The following is a 19,016-nucleotide window of genomic DNA, read 5'->3' on the forward strand; positions in this document are numbered from 1 at the left end:
GTCGGGCCCCCTCCCTGCGGTGCCGCGGGGGGGCCGGGTCCTGGTGCGGGGTCGTGCCGCGGTCCTAGGGGCCGCCCGCCGCCGCCAACGCCTTCCCAAACCTCTGCCCCACTATTTGTTGTTTCTGTTTTTCTTGGTTGCTGGTTCTGCTAGTTGATGGAGGGGAAGGAGCGGTAGGCTTTGGTTCCTCATCCTCTGAGCTTCCCTCATGAGGAGGAGGAAGATTTTCTAAAGGCTCCCATTCTTTTTCTTTGGAAGTTTTCTTATTAGTGTTTTTATTCTTTAGTAATAGGATTTTTGATGTTATTCGGGAACCTCTCCACACCTGAGTATAGTTACATTCTTCTTGATTATAGGGTTTTTTATTGCGTACATATGAATTTAATGCCTGACATGTCCAATCGTCCGTAGTTCCAAATTTTGGCCAAAATAAATCATCAGATTTGATAGGTTCTTTGGTCCACTCGACCATGCAATACTGAATCATTTTTTCTTTACTTTTTCCTTTTGTTTCAGGCCAATTATACCAATTTTTTAGCATACAACCCAGGGGACTGTCCTGAGAAATATCGGGCAAATCGCTCCCTCTCTGGGAACCTCTCCGTGGGTTCCCCGAGCCGCGGGATTTACTCCCTTTCTGGCCCATAGTCTTTGCCGGCGTCCTGAGATAAGACTGATGCCGTAAACCCTAGGATAATGCCTATCCTGAAAACCCTTGCCTGAGTCCTTTCAAACCCTTTCTTTCGCTTCGCTTCGCCCCTTCGCCGGCCAGGCCCCTCGCGGGACTCTAGAAACGCGGCTAGAAGGGCTCCGCACTCGCTTCGTGACACTGTCACGTCTCAGTCACACCGCACTCACTCCTTTCGCTTCGCCCCTTCGCCGGCCAGGCCTCTCGCGAGACTCTGAAACTGCGGCTAGAAGGGCTCCGCACTCGCTTCGTGACGCAGTCACGTCTCAGTCACACCGCACTCACTCAGGCAGAAAATCACCCCTCCCGCACCAGGCGTCACTCACAGTCTGAGGTCTTCGCCTGGATCCTTCGCGGGGAATCTCCGGGGAGCGTCGTCTGGGGATTTCGCTTTTCTTTTGCTTGTTCTTACTGCCTTCCGTTCGTGATACTGTCGGTCCGAGGAAGTACTGGAGTCCAGGGGCCACCTAAAAGGTGGGGCGCGCCTCCCCTGAAAACCAACGCTCCACGGGTCCCGAAGTATCACGTCGGGGTCACCAAATTGTTATAAATGCCGAGGCAGAGGCGAAAATATCTTTAATAAATTTATTTGCAATAAGAACAAGCAAAAAAAAAACTAGGCACGCCGGGGGGCAGGGGGGGCTTCCCACTCCGCACCGACGAGCACCGGGTGGTGCTACGTCACTCTCTTTTATAGTCCCTCCTTCACATGCGCAGCAGGGTCCCTCAAACTTTCCCGGGCTTTTTGGTGTTGCTGGGGCTCCTGGCAGGGATTCCTCCAATCATATTTTACTTGTGCAATCCGGTGTTGCTGGGGTCTTCTGATGGGGGTCCCGCCAGTAATTTTCCACCTACTTAGCATCTGTCACTGAGGAAAAAAAACCTCCAAATTCCTTTCAACAATAAAACCATGACAAATCTCCTTCAACTTATGTACATGGCAAATTCTTAACAAAGTCATCATATTTTAACACGAATCACCACCCTATTCTTCACATGGTTAATTAGTTGAAATGGCTTCTGTTGGAAGGTAAAACAATCAGTTGGAAAGCTAGTTAATGAAACAAATAATTAAAGGGTAGGGAGGTATTTTTTAATGACCATGATGCATTTCATAAAAATACGCTTCTGAAAGTATCTTCCTTGTGATATGGCAAGCCAATGCAAATTCTGCAGATTTTTTTTTTTTACACATATTAGCACATCTAGAAAAATATTTCAGCTGTCGTACTGCAGAGTCCCAAAGAACTGCCAAGCTTTTTCCCCCCATAACAGTTAGCTCTGCCTAATAATTGAGGTGCAAAAATTCTAGATTTAGTCCCAGTTTCACTGAATTTCCTCATGGGATTTATATCTATATTTATATTCTGCTTTCTGTCCTGAATAGTTCAGTTACTTTGTAGTTGTATTGTTTAGGATGAGAAGATAAGCACATCAGCAAAGGAGCAGTACCAAAGGCTGCAATGTAGACAGGATTCATGCAGATATCAAAGCAATTGTGCCACGCATTTTGAAGAATGAAAAATATCTATCCATCAGCTAGATTCACGTCATCCTGGAGTTTTCCTTCATGCTAGAAACCAATTCCCACACAAGGTTGTAGGCCATTGTCTGTAAGACTTGCTTCTTCCACATATTTCATGCAGGAGAACAGTAAAATAAATAGTCCCGGATTATGTCTTGGGTTTTGTTGGTCTTTTTCCCCACAAAAGTACTTTGATTTATTAAAGTTAGTAATTTTGAAAGGGAGGAATACTAAAAAACCCACAGAAGCACTTATTTCCCCAAATGCTTGCAGATAGATATATATATGCAAATTGAGAATGAAAGAACAATATTCTGTGTGGGGAAAAAAACCTGGCCTACTACTGATGTTACTTTTATTTTTTTCATTCTCTCTTTCTCCTTCCCTACCATCCTTCAACCAGTGCTTGACCATACAGGTCTTAGAGGCAAGTTTACCAGTACCTGATGTTACTGAAGACAATTTGGAACATGATGCCCCACCACAGGAGCCGCAGCAGCCAGGAGCTGTTACAGCACCTCAGGAGCTGGATGGGCAGCAGCCAGAGGTGGCTTCACCCCTCCAAGAACCACCCGGAGAGCAAGCAGAGGCTGCTGGAACAACGAGTGAGTAAAAACCTGTATTCACTGGACAGATCATAGAGGCCTGGATGCTAAATGGCGTGAGAAGTTTAAATGGGGCTCAGCTAGCCATCTCCTAGCAAGCAGGCAGTTACTCAGGTGATCTCTTGGTTGCTCAAGTGCTTCTGCTGGGGCACTGTTTTGTTGGGATGTTTTCTCTATAGCAGAGTTCAGATAACAAATGGGTTGTGGATTGAAGGTGTCAGTGTGGGTGGCGGGGGTTGCTGCCCATTTCCCCCTTGGGGACGGTTCTCTGCTCTCAGTGCACCCTGCGGTGCCTCTGCTTGCCTGCTGCCAATCTCTCGACCATTCACCTGGAGGAACAGCTCAGTTGCCACTTCTTATGTTAGGAGTTTCTGCTGCATAGTCCTGTCTCTTCCTTCACAGGGCAGAAATCCTTTTATGTTCATTAATTAGTGACGTTAATAATAATAAACTATTTTGCATTCACAGGAAGGGACAGGCTGCCGATCCGTTGGCTCTACCTTGATTAAAGTTCTCTTTCCTACTGCTTTTAATCAGATTTGCGTTTTGACCACAAAGCCTTTCTCATTCCTGTCTGCTCTGCCCTAGGAATCTCTTTCTTGCCTTGCTGCACAGTCAGAGACGTGCTGCTCTTTCTCCGGTGCAAACTGGCAGCCCACCTCTCCTGCCCCCATCAGCCTCTTGTTGCTGTTCCCTTCCCTCCGATTCTGTTTGCAGCCGCAGGGTGAGAGATCCGCTTCAGCCACGCCGCTGCACGCTGACCTTTTTGGCAGGGGTGCTAAGAGGGAGGGATAGTTAACCAGTGCTGGTGTGAGAGAGCAGGAGAGGGATGGGGAAAGGCTAGGATGGAGCACATGCTTCAGTGTCAGCCTGTAGAGCAGCTTAAGGCATTTGTGTAGCCCTTGGTGTACTTTGGGGTTTGAATTCTAGTAAAGGCAATTCTTTGCCACACCTTCAGATGAACTGCCATAACACGATTATCCCAGTGGAAGGCTGCCGTATTTTGTGCTGAACTTTTGCGCTTTTTTAAAAAATCATATTGGTAGAGGCTTTTGGCACTGTAGAAATGGGATGCAACGTGTTTTATCTTTCACTCATGATAAACACGGCTTCTCTTAAAAATTTTACTCTTAAGTGGATAGGGATGGAGAAAGGATACTCATTAAACAGAGTCATGAAGGAAGAGAAAATAGCGATGATTTGAAGTAGTGTCAGAAGATTTCATGTCGGTATTCAGCTTCTGGATCAAGTAACAGAGAAGGCCTTTGAAAGGGCATGAATTTCAAGTTAATAGTCAAAGGTTATCAATCTTGCTGAATAATTCTGGGTTGTAGCTTCAGTTGTACAGAAACTGCGTTTCTAGGATGTGTAACGAAGAAGAGGTGAGAAGCTTCCTTTGAATGCAGATACTTACATGTGACCAAATGCATGACGTGTTGTGGACGCAGATAGCGTTAGGAATTTGTGTGTGAGTAGATCGCCTGAAAAGTCTTCGCTTTCTTTGATAATCAACTCCTGTGTTTTTTTCCTGCTGCTGTTTTAATCAGGATTTATTTAACCGTTGTCAGTGGAACCAAGCCTACAAGGTAGCATAATTTATGTGAAAGGGAAAACAGTTCTACAGGTTTGCTCTCAAAGTAAAAAAGCCCTTTATGGAGGCAATGCAGCGTGTATTTGCTGGTAACAATAGCTGAAAATTACATCATCTGTAGAGACAAAGAAAACCTGTCCGGTCAAGCATTGAAAAGATAGTTCTTCAAGTAAAGACTATATTCAGATATTCATAACTGTTTATATCCACCCCTCTGGACCTTACAGAGTCTGGTCCACCTGTCTTTAGGCAGATGAATAAAGGTGGGGAAGAGGTATCTCTTAAATGCTCCATGCAGAGAGATCTCTCCAGGTAGAGAAACATACCATTTTAGCTCTACACTTCTTCACGTTCCCCACTCATCCTTTATTTCATCTTGTTTGCAAAGTCTGTGAAGTGAGAAATAAAGCATTGTGACACTGAGCACTGAGGCAACACAGGTAATTGCCTCCAGTAAAAGAAAGTTTATGATTGAAGGGTTTTTGGGAGTTGGTTGGTTTCTTCTTGTCGTCGTTATTTGAATCTCGCATTCAGAAGACAATTTGAGAGATGATCCAGGCTCATCAAAATTGCCACTCTCAGATTAAATGAACTGGGAGGTCTGGTAAATTAAGTGGGAAGTTGGTGCTGGCAATCAGAGCCACAGACAAAGGCTGTGAATGGCTGGTCCCAGTATCCGTGTATCATCAGAACTTTGGTGATATCCCACGTAATCCGTAGAAAAGTTGTTCCTGTAACAGGAGGTCACCTCTATCAGATGCTGATCCTTTACATTTTATTTAATCGTATTGCATCCCTTTCTACTAGCACTAAGAGCTCCTGGAGCGTTCCATTACTACAAGTATCCGGGTAATACCTTTCTGAAACTGCTTGACAGCAGCGTTTGAGACAATTGAGACTGTAATTAGGTTGTAGAGAATTCCAATTCAAAAAAACTCAAACAAATGAAACCAACAAAAAAACCCCAACCCCTAAGTGACAATAGCAAAGAAGCAAACGTTTCAGTGTGGAGAAACAGCAATGTTTCACGTGTTTGTTGTTCAGGAGGGGTGAACTCCTTGGGGCGTTTAACTCGCACCTCTGGAGGTTTGGTCTGGATGTTTTGTGGCAAACCGCACCGAGAAAGCGTCCCAGAAGCGGGAGCTGAGGCGGTCTGTCGTTTCGAAAGGGGCTGTTTCTTCCTGCCGAGCCGCCCTCTCCTCCCTTCGGGGGAAACCACACGAATACTCCAGGTGAAAATTTCAAGCGGGCTCCTTCGGGGCAGCGCGGCTCTGGCTGCGCGCGGTGCCGGTGCCGCGGCGGGGCGGGAAGAGACCAGACGCGCGTCAGCAGCCGGCGCGGGGCGGGGCCGGGCCGGGCCGAGGGGCGGGGCGGGGCCGGGCCGAGGGGCGGGGCCGGGGCGAGGCGCGCGGCGGCGGCGGGGAAGCCCCTTGCATTGTTGCTCTTGTCTCCCCGTTGCCGGGGTTTCCGCGTGTGGCAACCGGGGGCCCAGTGCCTCAGCGCGGGGCGACTCGCTGGGGTGTGGGTGCCGGAGCGCGCCTCCGCCTCTCCGAAGTGCTGTTTGACCGACTCGGGATTTCCTGGCGGTGCGGGAGCGTTGAAAAGGACCGACCGGCTTCGACATTTCTGTCACCGCGAGAACCGTTTCCAAGGCAAGCTTGCGGAGATTTTAAAATTTCCTGTCACCTCAGTCAGACGTTTGATGCGGTCCTTGCAGCACAAGGCTGTGCTAAATCTGGAGACGCTAACCAGGGGGTTTTCTGCCGTCCCAGAATCTGACAGTGTCTGCAGCTGAGGAACGGAAAGGAAAGGCAGTGACCGCAGCGATGATGCTGTTTTACGTTAATCGGGCAATAATGCAGTGAAATACCTTAAGAGCTAAACTTGCTGAAGTTGAAGGAAATGCAGAAGTTAGCGTCAGTGATATGTTGTAAAAATGGTTGCATGAGAGAAATGAAGCTCTTGCTCTAGAGCTGTTTTCATTTCAATGAAGCAAAATCCAGAGGAGATTAACGCCGTGGCGGGGGGGGGGTGTCTGCTTGCACGTGTGGCGGCAGGGTCCCAGCCTGTGATACCAAAACCTCGACGCTGTGGCCACTGAACTCCGTACATCTCATTTAAGAAAGTAGCGCGTGAGCCACTGAAGTGTGAGAGCTGGCACCGTAAACTGATTGGGCTTTGTGAGAAGGTAGTAGTATTTGGAGGAGCAAAGAGTTCAAAGGAAAAGACATCTTGCACTGCTGGTTTTGCACAAACTTCTATCGTTCCGTGGGAAACAAAATGGCATTAGTAAATTTAAATAAACCAACCCCACTTTTGTTCCTAATGATAACTAATTGACACCAGAGTTTCTCTCGGCTTGCTGTTGTATGCTGTTGTATTTCCTCACTCATGTATTTTTTGCTAGAGCCAGTGAATGAATTCAACAAATAGTGGAGGTTCATTAATGCAAAATACTTTAGCCTCACAACACCTATTGACCACAAAGCCTATGTCTCTATGGTGTCTATGTTACTCTTCATGCAGTCGTTTTGCTAAAGAAAGTTTTTAATCTGTTTTTCATTGTGCATCGTTAGGAGCTCTCAAGAATGCCCCAACGTAGGAGCCTCATCGTTAGGAGCTGTAAAATGAGCTTTTCTTTTCTTGTCATCATTTTAGGTCAGCACAGTTTTTTGGGTTGGTTTCTTTTTTTTTCTCTCGGAGGTCTTTCTCTGCACGGAAAGTATACGGAGCTTTGCTTCAGGAATCATTACATAATTTCTGTATATTCTTTGAGTAATGATAGGATCGCAATAATTTTTTTTTCTCACATAAGTTTGCCTTGAAGTAAAAAAACAGCAAACAACAAAAAACCACAAACCCAAAGCCCCCACAAAAAGACCTGCAACAGAAGGAAGGAGAGTGAGAGGCTGTAAGCTGGAGAGGTGCATTTGCAAATAAACTTCGGAAAGACCCACACAATGAGATGAGGAAGAAAAGGAATTCTAGTAATCTTAGAACAAAAACTAGTCGTGACAAAAAAGCAATAGTAGCGCACAGAAGAGGCACGCAGATAATAAAACAAGCATGTTTAGGAAGGTTTGATAAAAATGAAGAAAAATACATTAAAAAAATTATATATATTTCTATAATGGTATAATATAACATTAAATTGAGAAGGAAACTAACTGGGTTTTGCTGTTGTTGTTTAAACAGTTGGACAAACAGAACATTCCAGCGTAACTTTGAAAGAAGACACCGAAACTATGGAGACAAGTCCATCTGACTCAAGCACCAAGGACGGTGTAGTAGCTGCTGAGAAAGAGGATGCTCATACAGTCGAGCAGTTGCCATCTTTGGAAGAAGACGCAGAAGACCATGCATCTAAGCCACAGTCTTATGATCTGGGATTTAAAAAGGTTTTTAAATTTTTTGGGTTCAGATTCACAGTGAAGAAGAGACGAAAATCAGAACCTGCTGATTTTCAGCCTGTTCCACTGCTTTCTGTAAAAAAGACAACACAAGTCCCTGAAGGAGCTGGTGATCAAAAAGAAGTCGGCTCAGAAGAAACAGCGATGCCTGAGGATGCCCTCTCTGCAGAAGACAACACCAAGGACACACTGAGAAATGAAAAAACAGAAGATGAATCTCCTAAAACGCCAGAAGCAAAGGAGATTTGTTCTCAGTCAGCTGCCTTAGCCACTGATACTGCATCGCCATTAAGAAAATTTTTTACTCGGGGATGGACTCGATTTAGAAAAAAGAAGAGGTTTAGGAAGCCTAAAGAAGATGAACTACAGTCTCCTACTGAAGAAGATGGGCAAGAAAAAGAGGGGGCAACGTTAATAACTGAAACCAGTGAAAAGGAGGAGAAATCTGAGAGGAATGTGACAGAAGTAACTATTGAAGAGCATGAGAAGGAGCAAACTGAAGATGAAAAACAGCAGTCAAAAAGGATTGTGGCAGACATAGGAGGGGAAGCAAGCGGGAAGGAAGAGCTAATCAAGCACGATGAGCAGGAACAAAAAGAGGCCGTAACAGCAGCAACAGCTAAAGAAAGTGCAAAGGAGAAAAAGGCTGAAGATGATCAAGAAAGGAAACTGGTGGAAGTCTCAGATGATCTTGGTAGAAAGGAAGAAGAAACCGAAGAAGGAGAAGAAGAAAGTGAGCAGACAGAGAAACCACTAAACACAAGCTCAGGGGTACCTGTTGTTTCTGACATTGTGAATGGAGAACTGAAAACATCCTCAGAAGTCCTACCTGTGGGAGAAAAACTGGAGTCCACAGAGAAGTGTGAAATAGATGACAGAACTGAAATATCCTCTGAAGAGAGACCTGAAGCAGGATCCTTGGCAATTGAAATTTCTAGTGAACAGCTTAAAAAATCTGAAGGAAGAGAAGGAAATAAACGTGCTCCACTAGAGAAAGAAACATTTGATGAAGAAACAGAGGAAGCAGAATTGAAAATATCACCCACAGTAGAAGACATCACACGAGGAGAAGCTCTGGATACAACCACAGGGAAGAAAGAAAGCAAAGAACATGAGACAAAACTGACTCTGGGTGCTCCTGGATTGAAGTCCTTTTCTACTTCTGAATGTTCCGTTGACACAGAGGATGATCAACAGTCTATCAAACCCACTGATGAAGGATTACAGGGAAAAACTCGCATAGTTATGACTGATACTATCAAACCGGATGAAATGACCACAGAAATAACGCCTGAAGAGGCAGCTGGAAAGAGGCCTCCAGAAGGTATCACAAACGAAGCTGAACTGCTGTCTTCTCAAGAAAAAAATAAACTGCAAGGCAGCCCTTTCAAGAAACTCTTTACGGGTACTGGATTAAAAAAACTGTCTGGAAAGAAGCGTAAAGGCAAAAGAGAAGAATCGAAGTTAGGGGAACAGGGTGAACCAATTCAGCACTTACCAGCTTCCCCAGATAGCCCAGAGGAACAAAAAGGGGAGAGTTCTGCTTCTTCTCCTGAGGAGACGAAGGAAATTCCTTCTTTGGAGAAACCTGTAGACGGAATGCAGGTCACTGAAAATGAAGATGCTGCAGTTTCAGATGTGGCGCGAAAAAGAGAAAGCGTTACACCCTGGGCATCATTTAAAAAGATGGCGACTCCCAAGAAGCGTGTCAGAAGACCTTCTGAAAGTGATAAAGAAGAAGAAATTGATAAGACAAAGAGTGTTGCAGTGTCTGCAACTGAAAATACTATTGATGACAATCAGGGAGAATTAAAAGAAAAGGGGATGGACCAGAAACCAGAGAAAACCACAGAAAAGCCCAAAAAGAAGGCTGGCACCTCTGTGTCCTGGGAAGCTTTTTTATGTGGAGGTTCTTCAAAGAAAAGAGCCAGGAAGTCATCATCATCATCATCTGATGAAGAAACTGAACATAAGCTTGGTCAAGAAAGCCAAAAAATAGAAGAGTCTGGACAGAACAAAGAAATGGCAACAGGTGCAGTTCTTACTAGTTCTCAGGAGAGCGACCAAGGACAAGGGAATTCTTCCCCAGAACAAGCTGGAAGCCCATCCGAAGGGGAAGCTATTTCAACACGGAAATCATTTAAAAGGTTAGCCACTCTAAGAAGGAGATCCAAAACCAGAATGGAAGAGAGAACGGAAGACTCTGTTGTGGGATCTAGCCTTGAGCATTCAACGTCGCATGGTGAGCCTGGAAAAGAGGAATCATGGGTTCCATTTAGAAAACAAGCTAGAATCACGGTGACCCACTGCTCTCTGTGTCATCACCTCACACTCTTCCCATAGCTTGTTTCTTCTCTGTACAGCCACCCTCACTTTAATGGCCTTTGACTTGGCCTGGAGTTTCGGGGGATATTTCTGGGAGGTAGAAAAAGTGGCTTCCGGTTTTCCTAGATACGCACTCATATGGCACGTGTTTAATGTGTGGGATTTAATCTGCAAACACTCTTCCTCTCTAACAAAGCTCTTTTTAAAATCCTAAAGGATGCGAGCGTTGCCTTCCGTGGTAAACCTGGAGTGCCTTATGTACCAAATCTCTTTGCACTTCGGTGAAATCTGAATCGGAAATGATAGGCACAGTTTCTCCCTAGGATATTTAACTGCACTTGCTTCACTAAGTCATGAGACCTTTACCTCTGTCTTTGAGCCCTGCTTGGGAAAATAAGATATTCTTGAGAGAATAAGTTGTCACTAATAAAGCTTTTTTACTGTCGTCTGTCTTTCAGATGTGCTAAGCATCCATGTGGCATTTGGAGAGATGCCAGTCCTAGAGAACAACTGACAATCCTGCGACAGAACCGGGAGCTTTGTTCACTACCCTTTATTCTTGGATGTTAAGATAGTTTTGTTATTTCTATTAAAAAAACCCAATGCCTTCAATGTTGGCTATATCCACACATTTGTTCCATTCGAAGGTCATTTGCCTCTGCCCCAAATACACCACTTAGGCTGGAGATGCACAACCGAATGGATGGACAGACCACTACAATTTGTACCACAGTTATTGTCGTCCCCTCGCTCAATGTGTGTCCTGTCTGTCCCATCTCCTTGAATCCCTTCACTCATCCCTGAATCCCCCTCCCTTCTCTCCGCAGTCTTCCTTACCCCCCACATCTTCCGTAGCCGCCTCGATTTGACCCACGAGTGGCTGTAGATGCTGCTTGACTTGTGTGTGAGGGGGAAGAGAAGGGCTGACTGATGGGAACACATGAGAGACTTCTGGCTGAGCTGCAGATGTGGCTTTATCAAACAGCAGGAACTGGATCACGCACAAATTCTTGAGCAAGACGCTCAAGATTGCTGCCTTTCAGTCCCATGCAGGTATCTCTCTCTGTCCTTCAGTTGTATTTGTGCAGGCCTGATTTAGTCAGAAATTACTTCTACGGTGTAGCCTGAAAGGAGATTGAGAATACCCTTCTTCTGTTGTTCCAGACTTCAGGTCTCAGGACTGGACTGTAACGTGTTGAATATTTATATGTATGTCTTAAAAACCCAGTTCTGATTTTAATGTAGAGCTACGATAGGAGAGTTAGATTTGCTCCTGACAATTCATTTGTTGTTGACTTTGACGTTCAGCTTTTGATGTGAATTAAGGGAACTAATTACAGAATTAAACTGCGATTTGGTTGTAGGTTTCTATAAAATATGCATACTTCAGAAGAAGTAACTAGGATAAGGTACTTCAGAAGACCGTGAAGAAAAAAAGCCTCTGTTAAATTCAAGATAGATAACAATATGCAGTGAGCCAGAATGAAAAATGAGTAAATTGGACGCCTTGCAGGTGTAACTGAAACATCAAAGCAGCAACAGGAACGTACAGAAAAAAACTTTGGCGTAGAGTAGTAGAATAAGGACTGTAGGCCCACGACTGGTATCTTCTAGTCTCCCCCGCTTCTGCTGAGCTGGGGTATACTCCTGACGGCACTGAAAATCCAGAGGTGCTGGGGATTTATGTTCACAGACCTTGGACTTCAGACATTAGATTTTTCTAGCCGTCTACGTGCTACGGGTAAGGATGTTTAGCGGCATTTGTATCTCAAAAGGCTTGCGTAGATTCATGCCTGAACTCATTTTGTCAAGCTACACGTTTACTTTCTTATCTCAGCTAAGATGCTAAATCCCGTATCAGCAAATCCTTACCTGCACTGGTCACAGCAGATGTAGGGATGTTGAAACGCGACAGGGTGCCTGTCCCTCTTCTTGCTTTCATACTGCGTCAGGGGACTCCTGCTGCAGGTGACTGATCTCAGTGTTCAACTCCGGCATTTGGAAGTAGAGATCAAGCCAGCATCTCCCACCAGACTTTGTGCTCAAGGCACACAACCTCTGCCAGTCCTTTTGCAAGGTTTATGCATTTATGCTGTCCTGTTACTGGTTAACGTGAAGCCCCTAAACAGGCATCAAAGCAGAGCTCGGAGACCAAACCTCTTGGCATGCCAGGGAGGTTTGTGTGCTGTCTTCTCTTTTGTAAGGCTCTTTTATTGGCAATAGCTCAAGTATCCTGCCTCTTAGCTCAAGCTGTGGAAGCAGATCTGGCTTTCCCATTTAGATCCGGAGCACATGAGAGGCAGCTGTGCTCCTTGAGGAACCCGCACAGCTCGGATACAGCAAGTGCCTGGGGATGGGCAGGCAGCTTGCCAGAAGCACAGAGGATTCCTGAGATGGTCCCGTCTGGATGCTGAATGCTGGATATTTGTCATTCACACCGCCACGCGGGAGGGGAGCAGGCCTGAGGAGGTTGATGGCCCTGCAAGAAAGGATGTGGTTTGGCACGAGGAGCAATGTGGATCAGGCGGCCGGTGGGATTGGCAGCACAGGGTTTGGAGTCCTGGTTTCTGGGGAGATGGAAAAGAGGGTGACTCTTAGCTCTGTGAACATTTGAAGACGCCGCCAACAAGATGGAAGCTTAGCCACCACAATACTAATATCCAATTTAGGGCTGATATCACTTCTAGCTGGACACTAAATTTAATCTTTACAAAAGTAAGAATGAAAGATAAGGGTGTAGTAAAGGCCTGTGTCTGTCTGGCTCCAACATTCTCTTGAAAAAATATATCAACTCTTCAAAATAGGAAGAACAGTTTTAAGAAGTCTCCTATTCCTCCTTGAAAATTACACCCATTTCCAGAGCTTGAAAAACCGACAGAGCTCAGTCCTTAGTGCAAGGACTGATGATCCGATGGAACGAGGGCAGCAGAAGTCCAATATGCCATGGGAGCTGCTTCCTGGGGACGGTCTCTGTGTAAAGTCCTGTGGCAGCTTGACCCTGTCCTCATCATCTGGCCTGCAGATACGTCTCCGTCCCTCCTACAAAGGCACCGGACTAGAGAGAATAACTAGCAAGACGCCTTTTCCTCGGAGCAGCTAGACAAGAGGGAATTGGAAAAAATTGCAAGGCATTTCCAAGCCAGCTGCTGTCCTGGAAGGCAGATGTCCTGAGAAGCCTCCGTCACGCTGAGTTTCGGTGTGGAGAAACAGCAATGTTTCACGTGTTTGTTGTTCAGGAGGGGTGAACTCCTTGGGGCGTTTAACTCGCACCTCTGGAGGTTTGGTCTGGATGTTTTGTGGCAAACCGCACCGAGAAAGCGTCCCAGAAGCGGGAGCTGAGGCGGTCTGTCGTTTCGAAAGGGGCTGTTTCTTCCTGCCGAGCCGCCCTCTCCTCCCTTCGGGGGAAACCACACGAATACTCCAGGTGAAAATTTCAAGCGGGCTCCTTCGGGGCAGCGCGGCTCTGGCTGCGCGCGGTGCCGGTGCCGCGGCGGGGCGGGAAGAGACCAGACGCGCGTCAGCAGCCGGCGCGGGGCGGGGCCGGGCCGGGCCGAGGGGCGGGGCGGGGCCGGGCCGAGGGGCGGGGCCGGGGCGGGGCCGGGGCGAGGCGCGCGGCGGCGGCGGGGAAGCCCCTTGCATTGTTGCTCTTGTCTCCCCGTTGCCGGGGTTTCCGCGTGTGGCAACCGGGGGCCCAGTGCCTCAGCGCGGGGCGACTCGCTGGGGTGTGGGTGCCGGAGCGCGCCTCCGCCTCTCCGAAGTGCTGTTTGACCGACTCGGGATTTCCTGGCGGTGCGGGAGCGTTGAAAAGGACCGACCGGCTTCGACATTTCTGTCACCGCGAGAACCGTTTCCAAGGCAAGCTTGCGGAGATTTTAAAATTTCCTGTCACCTCAGTCAGACGTTTGATGCGGTCCTTGCAGCACAAGGCTGTGCTAAATCTGGAGACGCTAACCAGGGGGTTTTCTGCCGTCCCAGAATCTGACAGTGTCTGCAGCTGAGGAACGGAAAGGAAAGGCAGTGACCGCAGCGATGATGCTGTTTTACGTTAATCGGGCAATAATGCAGTGAAATACCTTAAGAGCTAAACTTGCTGAAGTTGAAGGAAATGCAGAAGTTAGCGTCAGTGATATGTTGTAAAAATGGTTGCATGAGAGAAATGAAGCTCTTGCTCTAGAGCTGTTTTCATTTCAATGAAGCAAAATCCAGAGGAGATTAACGCCGTGGCGGGGGGGGGGTGTCTGCTTGCACGTGTGGCGGCAGGGTCCCAGCCTGTGATACCAAAACCTCGACGCTGTGGCCACTGAACTCCGTACATCTCATTTAAGAAAGTAGCGCGTGAGCCACTGAAGTGTGAGAGCTGGCACCGTAAACTGATTGGGCTTTGTGAGAAGGTAGTAGTATTTGGAGGAGCAAAGAGTTCAAAGGAAAAGACATCTTGCACTGCTGGTTTTGCACAAACTTCTATCGTTCCGTGGGAAACAAAATGGCATTAGTAAATTTAAATAAACCAACCCCACTTTTGTTCCTAATGATAACTAATTGACACCAGAGTTTCTCTCGGCTTGCTGTTGTATGCTGTTGTATTTCCTCACTCATGTATTTTTTGCTAGAGCCAGTGAATGAATTCAACAAATAGTGGAGGTTCATTAATGCAAAATACTTTAGCCTCACAACACCTATTGACCACAAAGCCTATGTCTCTATGGTGTCTATGTTACTCTTCATGCAGTCGTTTTGCTAAAGAAAGTTTTTAATCTGTTTTTCATTGTGCATCGTTAGGAGCTCTCAAGAATGCCCCAACGTAGGAGCCTCATCGTTAGGAGCTGTAAAATGAGCTTTTCTTTTCTTGTCATCATTTTAGGTCAGCACAGTTTTTTGGGTTGGTTTCTTTTTTTTTCTCTCGGAGGTCTTTCTCTGCACGGAAAGTATACGGAGCTTTGCTTCAGGAATCATTACATAATTTCTGTATATTCTTTGAGTAATGATAGGATCGCAATAATTTTTTTTTCTCACATAAGTTTGCCTTGAAGTAAAAAAACAGCAAACAACAAAAAACCACAAACCCAAAGCCCCCACAAAAAGACCTGCAACAGAAGGAAGGAGAGTGAGAGGCTGTAAGCTGGAGAGGTGCATTTGCAAATAAACTTCGGAAAGACCCACACAATGAGATGAGGAAGAAAAGGAATTCTAGTAATCTTAGAACAAAAACTAGTCGTGACAAAAAAGCAATAGTAGCGCACAGAAGAGGCACGCAGATAATAAAACAAGCATGTTTAGGAAGGTTTGATAAAAATGAAGAAAAATACATTAAAAAAATTATATATATTTCTATAATGGTATAATATAACATTAAATTGAGAAGGAAACTAACTGGGTTTTGCTGTTGTTGTTTAAACAGTTGGACAAACAGAACATTCCAGCGTAACTTTGAAAGAAGACACCGAAACTATGGAGACAAGTCCATCTGACTCAAGCACCAAGGACGGTGTAGTAGCTGCTGAGAAAGAGGATGCTCATACAGTCGAGCAGTTGCCATCTTTGGAAGAAGACGCAGAAGACCATGCATCTAAGCCACAGTCTTATGATCTGGGATTTAAAAAGGTTTTTAAATTTTTTGGGTTCAGATTCACAGTGAAGAAGAGACGAAAATCAGAACCTGCTGATTTTCAGCCTGTTCCACTGCTTTCTGTAAAAAAGACAACACAAGTCCCTGAAGGAGCTGGTGATCAAAAAGAAGTCGGCTCAGAAGAAACAGCGATGCCTGAGGATGCCCTCTCTGCAGAAGACAACACCAAGGACACACTGAGAAATGAAAAAACAGAAGATGAATCTCCTAAAACGCCAGAAGCAAAGGAGATTTGTTCTCAGTCAGCTGCCTTAGCCACTGATACTGCATCGCCATTAAGAAAATTTTTTACTCGGGGATGGACTCGATTTAGAAAAAAGAAGAGGTTTAGGAAGCCTAAAGAAGATGAACTACAGTCTCCTACTGAAGAAGATGGGCAAGAAAAAGAGGGGGCAACGTTAATAACTGAAACCAGTGAAAAGGAGGAGAAATCTGAGAGGAATGTGACAGAAGTAACTATTGAAGAGCATGAGAAGGAGCAAACTGAAGATGAAAAACAGCAGTCAAAAAGGATTGTGGCAGACATAGGAGTGGAAGCAAGCGGGAAGGAAGAGCTAATCAAGCACGATGAGCAGGAACAAAAAGAGGCTGTAACAGCAGCAACAGCTAAAGAAAGTGCAAAGGAGAAAAAGGCTGAAGATGATCAAGAAAGGAAACTGGTGGAAGTCTCAGATGATCTTGGTAGAAAGGAAGAAGAAACCGAAGAAGGAGAAGAAGAAAGTGAGCAGACAGAGAAACCACTAAACACAAGCTCAGGGGTACCTGTTGTTTCTGACATTGTGAATGGAGAACTGAAAACATCCTCAGAAGTCCTACCTGTGGGAGAAAAACTGGAGTCCACAGAGAAGTGTGAAATAGATGACAGAACTGAAATATCCTCTGAAGAGAGACCTGAAGCAGGATCCTTGGCAATTGAAATTTCTAGTGAACAGCTTAAAAAATCTGAAGGAAGAGAAGGAAATAAACGTGCTCCACTAGAGAAAGAAACATTTGATGAAGAAACAGAGGAAGCAGAATTGAAAATATCACCCACAGTAGAAGACATCACACGAGGAGAAGCTCTGGATACAACCACAGGGAAGAAAGAAAGCAAAGAACATGAGACAAAACTGACTCTGGGTGCTCCTGGATTGAAGTCCTTTTCTACTTCTGAATGTTCCGTTGACACAGAGGATGATCAACAGTCTATCAAACCCACTGATGAAGGATTACAGGGAAAAACTCGCATAGTTATGACTGATACTATCAAACCGGATGAAATGACCACAGAAATAACGCCTGAAGAGGCAGCTGGAAAGAGGCCTCCAGAAGGTATCACAAACGAAGCTGAACTGCTGTCTTCTCAAGAAAAAAATAAACTGCAAGGCAGCCCTTTAAAGAAACTCTTTACGGGTACTGGATTAAAAAAACTGTCTGGAAAGAAGCGTAAAGGCAAAAGAGAAGAATCGAAGTTAGGGGAACAGGGTGAACCAATTCAGCACTTACCAGCTTCCCCAGATAGCCCAGAGGAACAAAAAGGGGAGAGTTCTGCTTCTTCTCCTGAGGAGATGAAGGAAATTCCTTCTTTGGAGAAACCTGTAGACGGAATGCAGGTCACTGAAAATGAAGATGCTGCAGTTTCAGATGTGGCGCGAAAAAGAGAAAGCGTTACACCCTGGGCATCATTTAAAAAGATGGCGACTCCCAAGAAGCGTGTCAGAAGACCTTCTGAAAGTGATAAAGAAGAAGAAATTGATAAGACAAAGAGTGTTGCAGTGTCTGCAACTGAAAATACTATTGATGACAATCAGGGAGAATTAAAAGAAAAGGGGATGGACCAGAAACCAGAGAAAACCACAGAAAAGCCCAAAAAGAAGGCTGGCACCTCTGTGTCCTGGGAAGCTTTTTTATGTGGAGGTTCTTCAAAGAAAAGAGCCAGGAAGTCATCATCATCATCATCTGATGAAGAAACTGAACATAAGCTTGGTCAAGAAAGCCAAAAAATAGAAGAGTCTGGACAGAACAAAGAAATGGCAACAGGTGCAGTTCTTACTAGTTCTCAGGAGAGCGACCAAGGACAAGGGAATTCTTCCCCAGAACAAGCTGGAAGCCCATCCGAAGGGGAAGCTATTTCAACACGGAAATCATTTAAAAGGTTAGCCACTCTAAGAAGGAGATCCAAAACCAGAATGGAAGAGAGAACGGAAGACTCTGTTGTGGGATCTAGCCTTGAGCATTCAACGTCGCATGGTGAGCCTGGAAAAGAGGAATCATGGGTTCCATTTAGAAAACAAGCTAGAATCACGGTGACCCACTGCTCTCTGTGTCATCACCTCACACTCTTCCCATAGCTTGTTTCTTCTCTGTACAGCTACCCTCACTTTACTGGCCTTTGACTTGGCCTGGAGTTTCGGGGGATATTTCTGGGAGGTAGAAAAAGTGGCTTCCGGTTTTCCTAGATACGCACTCATATGGCACGTGTTTAATGTGTGGGATTTAATCTGCAAACACTCTTCCTCTCTAACAAAGCTCTTTTTAAAATCCTAAAGGATGCGAGCGTTGCCTTCCGTGGTAAACCTGGAGTGCCTTATGTACCAAATCTCTTTGCACTTCGGTGAAATCTGAATCGGAAATGATAGGCACAGTTTCTCCCTAGGATATTTAACTGCATTTGCTTCACTAAGTCATGAGACCTTTACCTCTGTCTTTGAGCCCTGCTTGGGAAAATAAGATATTCTTGAGAGAATAAGTTGTCACTAATAAAGCTTTTTTACTGTCGTCTGTCTTTCAGATGTGCTAAGCATCCATGTGGCATTTGGAGAGATGCCAGTCCTAGAGAACAACTGACAATCCTGCGACAGAACCGGGAGCTTTATTCACTACCCTTTATTCTTAGATGTTAAGATAGTTTTGTTATTTCTATTAAAAAAACCCAATGCCTTCAATGTTGGCTATATCCACACATTTGTTCCATTCGAAGGTCATTTGCCTCTGCCCCAAATACACCACTTAGGCTGGAGATGCACAACCGAATGGATGGACAGACCACTACAATTTGTACCACAGTTATTGTCGTCCCCTCGCTCAATGTGTGTCCTGTCTGTCCCATCTCCTTGAATCCCTTCACTCATCCCTGAATCCCCCTCCCTTCTCTCCGCAGTCTTCCTTACCCCCCACATCTTCCGTAGCCGCCTCGATTTGACCCACGAGTGGCTGTAGATGCTGCTTGACTTGTGTGTGAGGGGGAAGAGAAGGGCTGACTGATGG

At 45.6% G+C, this 19,016-nt stretch overlaps 2 protein-coding genes across 2 annotated transcripts; both read left to right on the forward strand.

The window, feature by feature from the left end:
- The first annotated feature begins 375 nt into the window (after positions 1-375).
- Positions 376-11,041, forward strand: LOC141921613 (uncharacterized). Its single transcript, XM_074820537.1, has 10 exons — positions 376-403; positions 539-603; positions 888-1,214; positions 2,632-2,818; positions 3,407-3,542; positions 4,153-4,200; positions 4,659-4,721; positions 5,130-5,194; positions 8,355-10,117; positions 11,000-11,041. Exons 1-10 carry the CDS (start codon positions 376-378, stop codon positions 11,039-11,041), a joined length of 2,724 nt encoding a protein of 907 aa, XP_074676638.1.
- Positions 11,042-11,191: 150 nt separating this feature from the next.
- Positions 11,192-18,979, forward strand: LOC141921614 (A-kinase anchor protein 12-like). The gene is made up of 4 exons (XM_074820538.1): positions 11,192-11,197; positions 11,309-11,331; positions 16,186-18,055; positions 18,938-18,979. Exons 1-4 carry the CDS (start codon positions 11,192-11,194, stop codon positions 18,977-18,979), a joined length of 1,941 nt encoding a protein of 646 aa, XP_074676639.1.
- The last annotated feature ends 37 nt before the right edge of the window (positions 18,980-19,016 follow it).

This window comes from Strix aluco, chromosome 3 (genome assembly GCF_031877795.1).
Source record: "Strix aluco isolate bStrAlu1 chromosome 3, bStrAlu1.hap1, whole genome shotgun sequence".
NCBI lineage: Eukaryota > Metazoa > Chordata > Aves > Strigiformes > Strigidae > Strix > Strix aluco.

Excerpts from the sequence above, each read along its gene's own strand:
- LOC141921613 (XM_074820537.1), top strand. The coding sequence starts at position 376 with ATGAATTTAATGCCTGACATGTCCAATC. Across the intron at positions 4,201-4,658 it reads GGATGTGTAACGAAGAAGAG|GCAGATGAATAAAGGTGGGG; the intron begins GTGAGAAGCTTC and ends ACCTGTCTTTAG. Across the intron at positions 4,722-5,129 it reads ATGCAGAGAGATCTCTCCAG|AAAAGTTGTTCCTGTAACAG; the intron begins GTAGAGAAACAT and ends CGTAATCCGTAG.
- LOC141921614 (XM_074820538.1), top strand. Across the intron at positions 11,332-16,185 it reads TCAGGTCTCAGGACTGGACT|TGAAAAGGAGGAGAAATCTG; the intron begins GTAACGTGTTGA and ends AACTGAAACCAG. Across the intron at positions 18,056-18,937 it reads GAAAACAAGCTAGAATCACG|CCGCCTCGATTTGACCCACG; the intron begins GTGACCCACTGC and ends CATCTTCCGTAG.